This window comes from Amblyraja radiata, chromosome 7, assembly GCF_010909765.2.
Source record: "Amblyraja radiata isolate CabotCenter1 chromosome 7, sAmbRad1.1.pri, whole genome shotgun sequence".
In the NCBI taxonomy this organism is placed as follows: Eukaryota; Metazoa; Chordata; class Chondrichthyes; order Rajiformes; family Rajidae; genus Amblyraja; species Amblyraja radiata.
The window spans coordinates 17405137-17418791 of NC_045962.1; the positions used below are offsets into that span (position 1 = coordinate 17405137).

The 13655-nt window shown below is 41.2% G+C and overlaps 1 protein-coding gene across 1 annotated transcript in view; it reads left to right on the plus strand.

Moving 5' to 3' along the window:
- Positions 1-13655, plus strand: part of LOC116975080 (collagen alpha-2(V) chain) — a 246679-nt gene that overhangs the window by 159732 nt on the left and 73292 nt on the right. The window contains exons 19-22 of the mRNA XM_033023785.1: positions 4946-5044; positions 5134-5178; positions 8344-8442; positions 13047-13100. Coding sequence (XP_032879676.1) covers positions 4946-5044; positions 5134-5178; positions 8344-8442; positions 13047-13100 — 297 coding nt within the window. The remainder of the gene's footprint in view (positions 1-4945; positions 5045-5133; positions 5179-8343; positions 8443-13046; positions 13101-13655) is intronic.

Below are 13655 nucleotides of genomic sequence, written 5' to 3' on the forward strand. Positions count from 1 at the left end.
TGTTTCAATGAAATGGTGCATCTTGAATATGAAGTGTTTATTTGAGGATCGTCTTAATAAAGGTTTAATTCTCAATAACGTACCACTCTAGTCATCCAGCTGTTGTTGCTGGTTTGAACAGTGGCTATTAAGTGTGAGCTGACCTGGTTGAATTTATTTGCAGTTATGAAAACTAGGTTATATATTGAAACGGTTTTACTCATGATTTTAATATTTGAGTTTGGTAAGAATAAAAAAAATGGTAGTATTATATTCCATGGAATCGTGCCTATGGTATGCTAATGATACCAAGCTAACACCTCATCACTCAAATTCTTGTGGTAAATTAAGCAAGACCTTGCATTCTTCAAGAAAGACATACAGTAAATAATTTTACGATCGAATTCAAGCTGCCACTTACAAATCTTTGTAAGGTTCGTTTACACAGTCAGACATGGGAGAAAATTAACCAGAAATAGTCTGGCTATGATTGCATCTAGAGGTGGCAATTGGCAGCTCGAATTCAACCGTAAAATTGTTGATGCCATTCTTGAAGAATGCAAGGTTTTTCACTGTTTACCTCAAGAATTAGAGTGATTAAGTGTTAAGTCTTCAAAAAGACTACATTTAGTATTAAAGCCAATATATGAATTAACAAAACTAATTAGATTAAGGCCAATTACATGCATTTAAAGGGAAGTAAAGTACATGTCATGAGATGGATGTTACCTTCTGAAATGTTTGTCTGTGTTTAAACAGACATCTGTGTCCCAGATTGCTTCATGAGGCAAGAATTAGAGTTCATTGGCTGCTGCATTGTTTTAGATTTTAATTTTAGAGATTCAGCATTGAAACAGGCCATTCGGCCCATTGAGTCCATGCTGACAATTTTTACATCCACTCTCTACACATTAGGGGCAATTCAAAGAGGCTGATTAACCTACGAACCCGCAAGTCTTTAGGATGTGGGAGGAAACCAGAGCAGACAGAGGAAACCCACACAGTCACAGGGAGAACGTGCAAACTCCACACAGACAGTACAAAAGATTAAGATTGAACCCGAGTCTCTGGTACTATGAAGCAGCAGCTCTACCTGATCTGGTCTCCTGATCATTCTCCTATACCAGGAATTTTAACACGTGCTAGATGGTAATCAGTGCATTTCAGTCAACAAAGGTGGTGTTAATAGTTTGAATGATCAACACCAAATGAAGATACAGGAAAGAGACTGCCAGCCCTTTTTCATCACTGATCCTAAATCCTGAATCTCCCTGCCCAACATTCACCAGAAGGCTCAACACTACCTTCTCGTATCTTAAGCATGGAGAATAAATGTTGGGCTTGCTGGCAGTGACAAGATCATTAAAAAAAAAACATAACTGGAAAGTAGTTAATGACTCTGTCTTAAGTTCAATCAAAAAATTGACACAAAAACTGACAAGTATGGCAAATTGTAGTGATAATGTTATGTTGGGAACACCCAAGATATGCACATGACTACCAACTTGAATATACTGTGGGCCACTTTATATGAATGCTTGAAATGTGCAATTTGAACCCAGTAAATCCTGTTGTTTAAATGAACTCTTTCTTATGTATCTACCTTCTACAAACTGCAATTAATTGATATGGATTAATTTCTAATTTTTAACTAGATTTTTGCTAGATTCTTGCTTCTCAATGAGACGTCAAATGCATAGAGTTGTAGAAACCAAAGATGCTATAGGATCTTTGGTAGAAACATGTTAAAGTGACTGCAGATTTGCCATGACCTCATCGATTGCAGCAACAGCTCAAGGTCTGAATGATCTCCTCATATTCCTGCACTCCTTTGTTCCGCACTATAGAAATGGGAGTCCCGTTAATATGGAGTTTGCATTGTATTTTGCATGACAGAAGAGACAGCTGCATGCATGTGCACAGATCTGCTTCGCATCCTGAAAGGTTCAAAGTTTTCAGAAATTAAAAACTTTGGCAGCTCATCAAGTTCAACCATCCCCTTTGGCACATTTAAAATCTTTCACTATATTCCGCTCAAGTCCAAAGAACATGGAATGATCCATCCGAGAAGCTAAATTGCTTGGCTTTAACACAGCCCAGCCCTGGATTTTGCCGTGCCAAACATATGCTGTCACTTTCTTGTCAGTTGAAATTAATGTATATCAAATAGCAATACAATTTATTATCAAAAATCTGCTAAAAGAAAAGCGTTCAAGTCTGTTTGAATCGCATGGAAGAAAACATGTTTTTAGTGAAAATATTCTTTGCAATAATATTGTCAAGGGTATAAGAGAAGTTCAGATCTAATTTTAACTGACTGAGCAGCAGGAATGGAGCGGCTATGTGATTGTACTTATAGACAGAATATTCCTGTTGCTTTTCCATGTTATGCATTTTAATTCCTACGTTTCCAACAGCATTGGCATTGCTTGTCAAAGGTAAATAGGGGCTCCATTCAAACTTGTGGGTTAGAAGGTTAGAGACGTCACTCTGATGTGATTTTAACTGCCAAGCATGGTTGATCTGCAAAATGCTGGAATCCTGGCAAGAGATAGGATAGGTTGAAGGTCCCATTGTTGGCTGGGATGGCAATTAAACATTTAGTCCAAATATTGCATTTGCACCTATGTGCTATTTACTTATACTGGGCCTTGTTCTCTCGGTGTCTTCCTGGTGCACTACGTCCAGTTCAAGTCCTCCAGTCACCTCTCCTTCCTGTTTAATTGAACATGAAGTCTTGATGGATTATGTAACAAAGCCAGGGAGTGGGGGAGCTTATGCTGGATCTGGAATGGATTTGACCCTCTGAATGCCACATATTTCAAATAGAGGATAAAGCTTTATCCCAAAGACAAGAAAGATTAATTTGACACATTCTTAGCTGTATTCTACGTAAGCCTTCATCTGCCTCAGCTCACCTGCTACTGAATTTCTCACTTTTGACTTTTATCTCTGGATTCAACTATTTTAATACCATAGAAATAAAGAACTGTATATGCTGGTTAACACACAAAAGGGCACAGAGTGCTGGAGTAAGTCAGTTGTTCAGGAAGTATCTTTGGTGATCATGGGTAGGAGAAAGTTCGAGATCCAGACTTAAGAATGATCTCGGCCTGAAGCGTCGCCTATCCATGTTATCTCAAAATGCTGCCAGCTCTTTAGGAGCCTGGCCCACTTGGGTGTCATTTGCACGTCACGTCACTACCTATGTCACCACACAGCATGCGCGCATCACGTGCACGTCACGACGTGCGAGTCATGCGTCGTGACGTGTAAATTATGTTGCATAAATGACGCGCAAATGACGCCCAAGTGGGACAGGCCTTTTAGATTTTACTTTAGACTTTAGAGATACAGCACAGAAACAGGCCCTTTGGCCCATTGAGTCTGTGCTGACTAGCGATCACTCCATATACAAACGCTATCTGACACACTAGGGACAATTTACAATTTTACCGAAGCCAATTAACCTACAAACTGTACGCTTTTGGAATGCGGAAGGAAACTGGAGCACCCGGAGAAAACCCATGCGGTCACAGGGAGAATGTACAAACTCAGTACAGACAGTACAAGCAGTCAGGATCGAACCCGGGTCTCTAGCGCTGTGAGGCAGCAACTCTCCTGCTGTGCCACTGTGCTGCCCTAAATCAGCAGAGTAATTCCAGCACTTTGTGCCTTTTGGTTATTTTAACAATGTCCTGGTTGCCCCCTGATCCCCTCCTATTCTGTGTTAAGTTCCCATGATTTCATGCTGATCTGGCCATGACTGAACTTATATCAAGTCCCAAGTCATCCCATGGTTTTGCTGACTTACATTGTCACCCAGTTAAACCTCTGCTTGAAATTAAACTGTTCTCCCCTGTTTACCACTTTCTATTTCTCCAAATAATTAACCTTCTAATCATCTAAGACTTAGCTCCTCAGGCTAAAGGATTCAAGGGATATGGGGAAAAAGCAGGAACGGGGTACTAATTTTGGATGATTAGCCATGATCATATTGAATGGGGGTGCTGGCTCAAAGGGCCGAATGGCCTACTCCAACACCTATTTTCTATGATTCTATGTTTCAGCCCTTCTTCTTTTATGAACCTTTGGCTGTGTGATCTCAGCTCTGAAATATCCACTCCTTCCATCTCCTCACCTCTTTAAGTGACTCTTTGACCAAACCTCAATCCTCCTGGCTGGATTGACCTGGGTGGTGGTTCCATGGGCAATCTCTACCCTTGATGTCCAGCAAGTCTTTGGCATGCATGTGTGATGGACGTCAGATGTAGGTGAGCTGACCTCCTGCACTGATGCTGGTCTTGCCACGCAGTCCAGAGGTGGTTCCTGATCGTGCTGGCTCTGGATCCAGATGCATTTCTCAATCATTTGCTGAAATCTCTGACCTAAAGAAAAAGCTATATGAGTGTTTTTTAAAACATTTTCTATAATTTATGTTCTAAATTAATTTCCAATGTTTAATATATGTTTAGCTGAATATATGTTTTACTGTACACGTGAAGCCTCTTACATGGCCCATCCTATGAGTGCCACAGTCAGTAAGATTGGCCATTGAAATAGAGGTTTGGAGGTGTGAATACTGGTATAAGGAAAAATTGGCCCAATTTCCCCTCAAAGCTTGGCATCATTATTTAATTGATGTTGTTCATGTGAACAGTTTAACTCGTTAATGGCACTATAGAATGGCAATTGTCCTTAATTGAAAGAAATTGTGTTTCATTTACTAACCATGGGTTATAAACATGTATTGGTTAATCATCTATTGTCAGTTATCTCCACCTGCTCAAGGCTTGATCCATCCCACTTCTTGCTGACATTTTATGATTTTGGAAACATGTGAATATTAATTCACCTTTGCATGCCAGTGAATATTTCAGCGGGCGAATAATTTTTTTAAGTAAATAATTAAATACACTTGGCAAGACTGAGAACTTAATTGATTTTCTATTGCATTTGTTCCTAGGGTGGACCTGGCCCAACAGGTGTCCGTGGGCCTGAAGGACCCCAGGGACAACGAGGTACATCTGGCCGTCAGGGTACAACTGGACCGACAGGCACCGTCGTAAGTTGTGGAAATCATCTCAGGGCTTCGATTCAATGAAAAAATTCGGCTAAAGTACATCTTTAATCTGCCTTTTGCTTTGTTTCCAGGGGCCACCTGGGCTTGATGGAACTTTCGGTGCAAAAGGTCCATTGGTGAGTTTGCTTTAGAAATAAACATTCCTTGCCAACTTTAGGCCTTGATTAAGAAGCCAACTTCCTTCATAAAGAATTGATGAAGTTGATTGGTAACTAATTAAAGTAAAGTATTTTTGAGGCACACCAATTTTTTAAACAATTTATTTCCTCATTATTTATTTTATTCCTGTCATTATACTGTAATCATGATATTTTAGATATACATTTCCATTCAAGTCCACAATCATTTTCTTTTCCTTTCTTTTCTTTCCTTGGTGTTTCCTCTTTCATAATAATATTTGAAACGATTCACATCTTCTTTTTCCTTGAAAAAGTTAACACGTTGCTCAAAAATTGCACATTTTAGAAAGAATGCCCACAATAGACCGAACTACAAACTGCCGAATTATCCTGTAAAAAAACTATTTATTACCGTCTTTAAACATGTTTCAAACAGTAAGGAATGTGTTTATTGGAATATCTCCAGGGAATTCATATGATTAGCTATTTTTGGAGTAGTAAAAGCAAGCTAGGCAGTTCTTCTGGGCCAGCATTCTCCTTTGTTAATAAGTTCAGCGTGAAAACAAGCTCTTTACAAATGTATATGTGATAAGTAGAACACTCACAGCACCGAAAGGCCACTCTGAAAAAATATAGACATGCCCCATGCTATGACTACTTGGGTTAAGAAAGGTCGCCCTCACGGAAATCACAAATCACGGCCCAGAAATTTGAGATGTGAAGTAAAGTTCACTCTTGCAGTGTGTTGATTCAATAAATCACCACAAAATTGATCTTGTAAATTCACATTTCTTGATCCATGCACAAATGATTTATCTTAAGAAGATCACTATACAGACCATTTTCTGGAAATGCAACCAATCCCCCCTCCATACCCCCCCTCCCCCTCCCTCATCGAGACACAATGGTTACGTGTATCTTACTGATGTTGAAGTGAACGATTATATGTGATCTATTGTCTAAGTGGACATTATTAAATTCTGGTCTATGTGCAATAAAATCACAAGCCTGGTCCATGTGCAATAAAGCCATTTTCTGAGACCATAATACATCTGGAGGAAGCCAGGAGTTGGACAGGATTTCATGATGTCTAAGGGAGCAGCAAACAAAGTCTACAAGATTTATCGGTACCTCGAAGTTCCAACATGAAGAATTTTGTTTCTCTCAGTCTCCTCCCCCTTCCTTTTTATTCTTAGAAAAAGATCGGATTGGTATAGTTTGGAGCAACTATGCTGCTTAAAGGAGTGGAGAGCATTTTTCTTTTAAATTCTATTCACTGGATTAGATTCTAAATTCCCCACGGAGCAAATCCCATCCAAATAAACTAATATATAATTTATGACCTAGTTGTCTACACACAGAGCTGGAATGAATTTACTTCTGATGTGGATTTGATGTCCAGAGAGCTCTGTTTAAATAAACTTTTAAAATGCTCAGGAATAGAGCGAAATGAAATCTGGATGGCTAATCCCGAAATGTCTTTCTGATTAAGAAGCAGGCTGACAACATTCCAGAGGCATGGATGCAGATCTCCTGTCTTCCCGCAGCCTCACTGGATGGAGCCCACCTTCCACACAGGCTCTTTCCATTACATTTGCTGTAACCTACCCTCATTCACTCCCAGCAGCAATGCAGTTAAATCTTTAATGGATTCCCAACTATGGACTTCAAGAATGTAAAAGAGGCCAGTTAACGCTGTGACTCACTTTTGTATGGATGATGACATTTTTTAATGCCATCTGGTAATAGTTCTGAACTGAGAATATATTTACGTTGAAAAACGATGCTAGAAATTTGATATGTGAACATAAATGATGGTCTTTTATTGTCACGTGTACCAATTAAGGTACAGTGATATGCGAATTGCCATACAGCCATACTAACAAACAAGCAGCAAGACACACAACTACATAAAAGTTAACATAAACACCCACCACGGTGGATTCCCCACATTCTTCACTGTGATGGAAGGCAATGAAGTCCAAACTTCTTCATCTTTATTCTCCCACGGTTGGGGCAGTCGAACCATCCGTCGGGGCGATCGAAGCTCCCGCAACCGGCGGTCGAAGCTCCTGCGCCTTGGGGATCCCAGTTGGTCTCTAACTAGAGACCGTGAGCTCCATGAGGCTCCCACGGTTGGAACTCCTAAAATCGGTCTCCATCAAGAGGCCGCCAGCTCCTCGATGTTAAGCCGCAGTGCGGACGGAGATACGGTACGGGAAAAAAATCGCATCTCTGTCGAGGTACGAGATTAAAAATAGTCCCCCCCCCCCCACTGCTGAATGGTCAGATTTCCCTAGGTGAGGGTGGGGGATAGAGCAATAGGCATCCTTGATGGTCGTATAGCAGTGGTCGAGGGTGTTTATTCCTCGAGCTGCAGGCGACATGTTGGTGGGAGTTTGGGAGTGATTTTTTCAGGTTGGCTTTGTTGAAGTCCCCGGCTATGGTGAAAAAAGGAAAATGGAAAAAGGCTTTGGGGTACGTTAACTGGTGCTTGTTGACCACGGCGTGCAGCTCCTCTAATGCTAGACGGACGTCTGCCTGGGGTGGGGTGTAGACCGCGGTCAGGATGATGGAGGTGAATTCCCTCGGGAGGTAGAAGGGGCGGCACTTCACCGCCAGATGTTCCAGGTGCCGAGAGCAGGAGTTAGACAGAACTGCCACGTCTGAGCACCACGAAGAGTTGACCATGAGGCAGATGCCTCCGCCTCTCCCTTTCCCACATGCCTGCATACGGTCCATATGGTGGATGGATGGCTGAGTCTGGGGAGCAGGGGGTGAGCCATGTCTTAACACAGAGCATTGCCGCAGCTCCCTTTGGTAAAGCAGCCTTGAACTGGGTCTCCACACATTTAAGTGGTCCAGTGAACCAGCCTAGAACTGGGTCTGTCTCCATGCTGTATCTCTAAGCAAAACTAAACTAAAAATACAGGGCTGAATCCCTCTCCTATTTTTTACTCCATTCTCAGGCAATATAAAAACACTTGCTTGGTACCTCCAACACATTGAATTCATACGAGTCCCTTTCTCTGAATTGTAGCGTCTCTTCACAGTCAATCTGTCTGGCTGGCCTTTTCCCTTGCTCGGTGAAGAAAGTTGTGACTTTTTAAATCATGTTGATTCATTGCACCAACACCTAATTGTCTTCTATCCATTGTACAGGGTTCACCAGGCCTTGGGGGTCCCGCTGGATTTCCAGGTCCTCTTGGGTCTCATGGTCCCCAAGGCAGCACTGGACCTCCTGGAGTCAAAGGTCAAAGGGTACGAGATTTATTTACTAATTATATTAACAATATGATTTTAGCATTAACTCTACTTTTACTTAACATAAAATGAATATGATTTATGTGTAAACTGCTTTGATTTTTTTTTTCTGCATTTATTCTCGTTGTTTAAGTTATCCTTTCATTCTGTGCCCAGCCGTTAACTGGAATTGACTCATGCTAACGATAATCACGGTTGCAAATTGCCATTGACGATAGTGCAGAGTTGGCCAATAAATCTCAGGATAAAATAATATAGTTTAATTCACAACGATTCATTATTGGGTTAACGCCTCCGAACTAAAAGGTTGCCGTACACAAGATCTGGTCAAGCCAGCCACAAAATGGAAGTTAAAATTAATAGCCATTCTTTTATTTAAAATGGATGAATTGTGAACACACTAGGTTCACTCTTGAAATATGGTTTCCAATGAAAGATTTAAATTCATAATTAAGATCTTTATAAGTAACATTGATTAACAATGAGAAAGATAGGAAAGAATCAGTAAAAATATTTTTCCATTTTTACAAGTTGTATGCATCCATCTCGCAGTGTGAAGAAGGGTCTCGACACAAAACATCACCCATTCCTCTCCTGAGATGCTGCCTGTCCCGCTGAGATACTGCAGTATTTTGTGTCTATCCCAGTGTGAACATTGATCCCCAGCAGCTTGTGGTTAGGTCTCAAGTAGAAATCCAGACAGCAAGTTAGGCATATTGTATAGAGAGAGGAAACAGAATTAATGTTTCAAGTTGAGATATCTACATTATTGATAATATATAACATAGAAAATAGGTGTAGGAGGAGGCCATTTGGCCCTTCGAGCCAGCACCGCCATTAATTGTGATCATGGCTGATCGTCCCCAATCAATAACCCGTGCCTGCCTTCTCCCAATATCCCTTGATTCCACTAGCCCCTAGAGCTCTATCCAACTCTCTCTTAAATCCATCTGTGGCAGGGAATTCCACAAATTCACAACTCTCTGGGTGAAAAAGTTTTGTCTCACCTCAGTCTTAAATGGCCTCCCCTTTATTCTAAAAATCTGGCCCCTGGTTCTGGACTCGCCAAACACTGGGAACATTTTTCCTGCATCTAGCTTGTCCAGTCCTTTTATAATTTTATATGTTTCTATAAGATCCCCCTCATCCTTCTAAACTCCAGTGAATACAAGACTAGTCTTTTCAATCTTTCCTCGTATGACAGTTCCGCCATCCCAGGGATCAATCTCGTGAACCTACGCTGCACTGCCTCAATCACAAGGATGTCCTTCCTCAAATTAGGAGACCAAAACTGTACGCAATACTCCAGATGTGGTCTTACCAGAGCCCTATACAACTGCAGAAGAACTTCTCTACTCCTATACTGAAATCCTCTTGTGATGAAGGCCAACATTCCATTAGCTTTCTTCATTGCCTGCTGTACCTGCACGCCAACTTTCAATGACTGGTGTACAAGGACACCCAGCTCTCGCTGTACCTCCCCCTTACCTAACCTAACTTCATTGAGATAATAATCTGCCCCCTTGTTTTTGCCACCAAAGTGGATAACCTCACATTTATCTATATTATACTGCATCTGCCACGTATCTGCCCACTCACTCAACCTGTCCAGGTCACCCTGCAACCTCCTAACATCCTCTTCACAGTTCATCCTGCCACCCAGCTTTGTGTCATCTGCAAACTTGCTAGTGTTGCTCCTAATTCCCTCTTCCAAATCATTAATATATATGGTAAACAGTTGCGGCCCCAACACCGAGCCTTGCGGCACTCCACTCGCCACTGCCTGCTATTCTGTAAAGGACCCGTTCACTCCTACTCTTTGCTTCCGGTCTGCCAACCAATTTTCTATCCACATCAACACCCTACCCCCAATACCATGTGCTCTAATTTTTAGGGCACATGGTATCTTAGACCTTATCAAAGGCTTTCTGAAAGTCTAGATACACTACATCCACTGGCTCCCCTTCATCCATTTTACTTGTCACATCCTCAAATAATTCCAGAAGTTTAGTCAAGCATGATTTTCCTTTCATAAATCCATGCTGACTTGGACTAATCCTTTTACTGCTATCCAAATGCCTCTTTAATAATTGACTCCAGCATCTTTCCCACCACTGAAGTCAGGCTAACGTCTGTAATTCCCCGTTTTCTCTCTCGCTCCTTTCTTAAAAAGTGGGATAACATTAGCTATCCTCCAATCCACAGGAACTGATCCTGAATCTATTGAACATTGGATAGCATCCAATGCGTCCACTATTTCTAGAGCCACCTCCCTGACGACCCTGGGAACTAGTCCATCAGGCCTCGGGGATTTATCATCCTTCAGTCCCATTAGCCTACCCAATACTATTTCTCGCCTAATGAAAATTTCTTGCAGTTCCTCGACCCCCTTAGATCCTCTGTCCTCCAGTACTTCAGGGAGATTGTTTGTGTCTTCCTTAGTGAAGACAAATCCGAAGTACCTGTTCAACTTCTGCCATTTCCTTGTTCCCCATAATAATTTCACCCGTGTCTGCCTTCAAGGGACCCACATTTGACTTTGCTATTCATTTTCCCCTAACATATCTAAAGAAGCTTTTACTGTCCTTCTTTACATTCATGGCCAGCTTCCCCTCGTACTTCATCTTTTCAGCCCGTTTTGTTTCCTTCTGGTGTCCTATGAAAGTTTCCCAATCCCCTGGCTTCCGGCTACTCTTTGATGTGTTATACATCTTTTCTTTTAGTTTTATTCTATCCCTAACTTCTCTTGTCAGCCACAGTTGCCTCCTATTCCCTTTAGAATCTTTCTTCCTTTTTGGATTGAAATGATCCTGGGTCTTCCGGATTATGCCCAGAAATTCCTGCCATTGCTGTTCCACTGTAATTCCTGCTAGTATCCCTTTCCAGTCTACCTTGGCCAGCTCCTCTCTCATGCCTTCATAGTTCCCTTTGTTCAACTGCATCACTGACACTTCTGATTTAACCTTCTCCTTCTCAAATTACAGATTAAAACTAATCATATTATGATCACTACCTCCAAGCGGTTCCTTTACCTCGAGTTCTCTTATCAAATCTGGTTCATTGGCCAACACTAAATCCAGAATTATCTTTTCGCTGGTCGGCTCCATTACAAACTGCTCAAAGAATCCATCTCGGAGGCATTCTACAAACTCTCTTTCTTGGGGTCCTGAACCAACCTGATTTTCCCAGTCTACCTGCATATTGAAATAACTCCTGCTGCAACTTACACCCTACATCCGGGCTACTATTTGGAGGTCTGTAGATAACACCAATTAGTGTCTTCTTGCCTTTGCAATTCCTCAACTCAGTCCACAGTGACTCTACCTCGTCAGTTCCAATGTTTTCCCTCGCAAGGGACTGAATTCCATTCCTCACCAGAAGAGCTACCCCCCCTCCTCTGCCCACCTGCCTGTCCTCTCTTGTCACAGAGAATCATCACCGATGTAGCTCTCATGCAAGCCTGGAGATGGATATGGAGAGCTGATCTCAGTGGTTATCCACTCTTTAAGCCTGGCAACCAGGTCTGGATGGCAACTAGGCCTCAGTTTAATACACAGGCCCAGCTCCCTGGATGACCCTGACAAACTTTGTAGCCAGAGCTTTGTCCCCTTTCAAATCTGTCAATATTTTCAAGAACTTTTAATGGTGTCTGTTATTCAGAAAAGGTTGAATGCAATTAAAATTGAAATACTTTATCTAAAAAAAATTATCGTAACATTAAAAAATGATAACAAAACCAAGTTAAAACATAAATGTGCTTCAAATAATTTCAAACATTAAAGTGAAGCAAAAAAATTACGTAAATAAATAAAATCACTTCTTTTTAGTCTCTCAATCTGGAAGTCTGGAGTCCCCAGTAAAATTAATGTTGTCTCAGATCCTCCGATCGATGCATCGTCTGAGAAATAAATCCTTAGTGAATCCCAAACAAGACTGGATGCTACTGTTGGACTCTACGGTGAATCCAGTGGTGGAGTGAACAGATAGATCTAGCCAGTTTTCTGCCAGTAAGACCTGGATGCACAGTACGTACACATAAATCCAGGACTTACCTCAGTTTGTATGGCTGCAAGCCAGGGCTGCTCATAAGGACCACTGACCTCCGCCAGGAAGATTCACTCCTTTAGGAAAATTACTATAAAACAATTAAATGTTTCAGTGGTACACAAAAATGCTGGAGAAACTCAGCGGGTGCAGCAGCATCTATGGAGCGAAGGAAATAGGTAACGTTTTGGGCCGAAACCCTTCTTCAATGAAATGTTTCAGTGACTTTTTTTGCAAGTGATTTAAAATTGGTTAAACACAGAGGCGGGTTGACAGTTTTGATCAAATGTGAATGAAAGAGGAGGCCAACCCTCATGTCAGCCCAGCCACTCGTTACATTTGTGGCTGATATTTTACCTCAGTGCCACTTTCCTGCAGTCTCCCAAATCTCTTGATTCCCTAAGTGTTGAAAATGAATTACTCTCTGTCCCGACTATAATTAGTAACTGAGCCTTCTTGGCAAGAGAGATCCAAAGATTCACCATGCTCTGGATAAAAAAAACGTTGTTATTTTTGATAACTCGGCATGTGGTTATAACATTATTTCTCTAATTCAGGGATATTTGGGACAAATCGGCTACAAAGGAGAACCTGGAATCAAAGGCGAGCAGGTAAGTTCCACCACATTTCAATACTAAACAATCATGAAAGATAATGACTACAGAGTTCTGTCTAGTTTATTATAGATGTCATGAATATTTTTAAAATGTTAACTAAAAACAATAGGAAGTAAATAATTTAATTTTATTCACATCCTTTATCCTCTTGGTACCAGCGTGGATGGACATCTTGGTCGGCATGTCCGAGTTGGCCAAAGGATCACGTTGTATGATTCTTGTCCGACAATCAGTTGTCAACTACAGTTATTAGTTTGTGTTTCAATGATATGGAGGAGAATATATATGGAAACAAAAACTGCAGAAACAGAAGATTAATTAACCATAGCATCATGTGATACAATTGCTGTTGTTCAATTGGCCTTGTCATGAGCAGTTGCTTGTGGATGATGAATGTGCCCTTAACAGTATTGATAAAAATGATCACAATACTTTTCTCGTGGAGTTGAAGTTCATCTTCATGGAGAGGATGACTTCCATCATGTTCTGTGTTATTGCAATGATACCAAATGGAATAAATTCATTACAAATCCAACAGCTCAAAGCTGG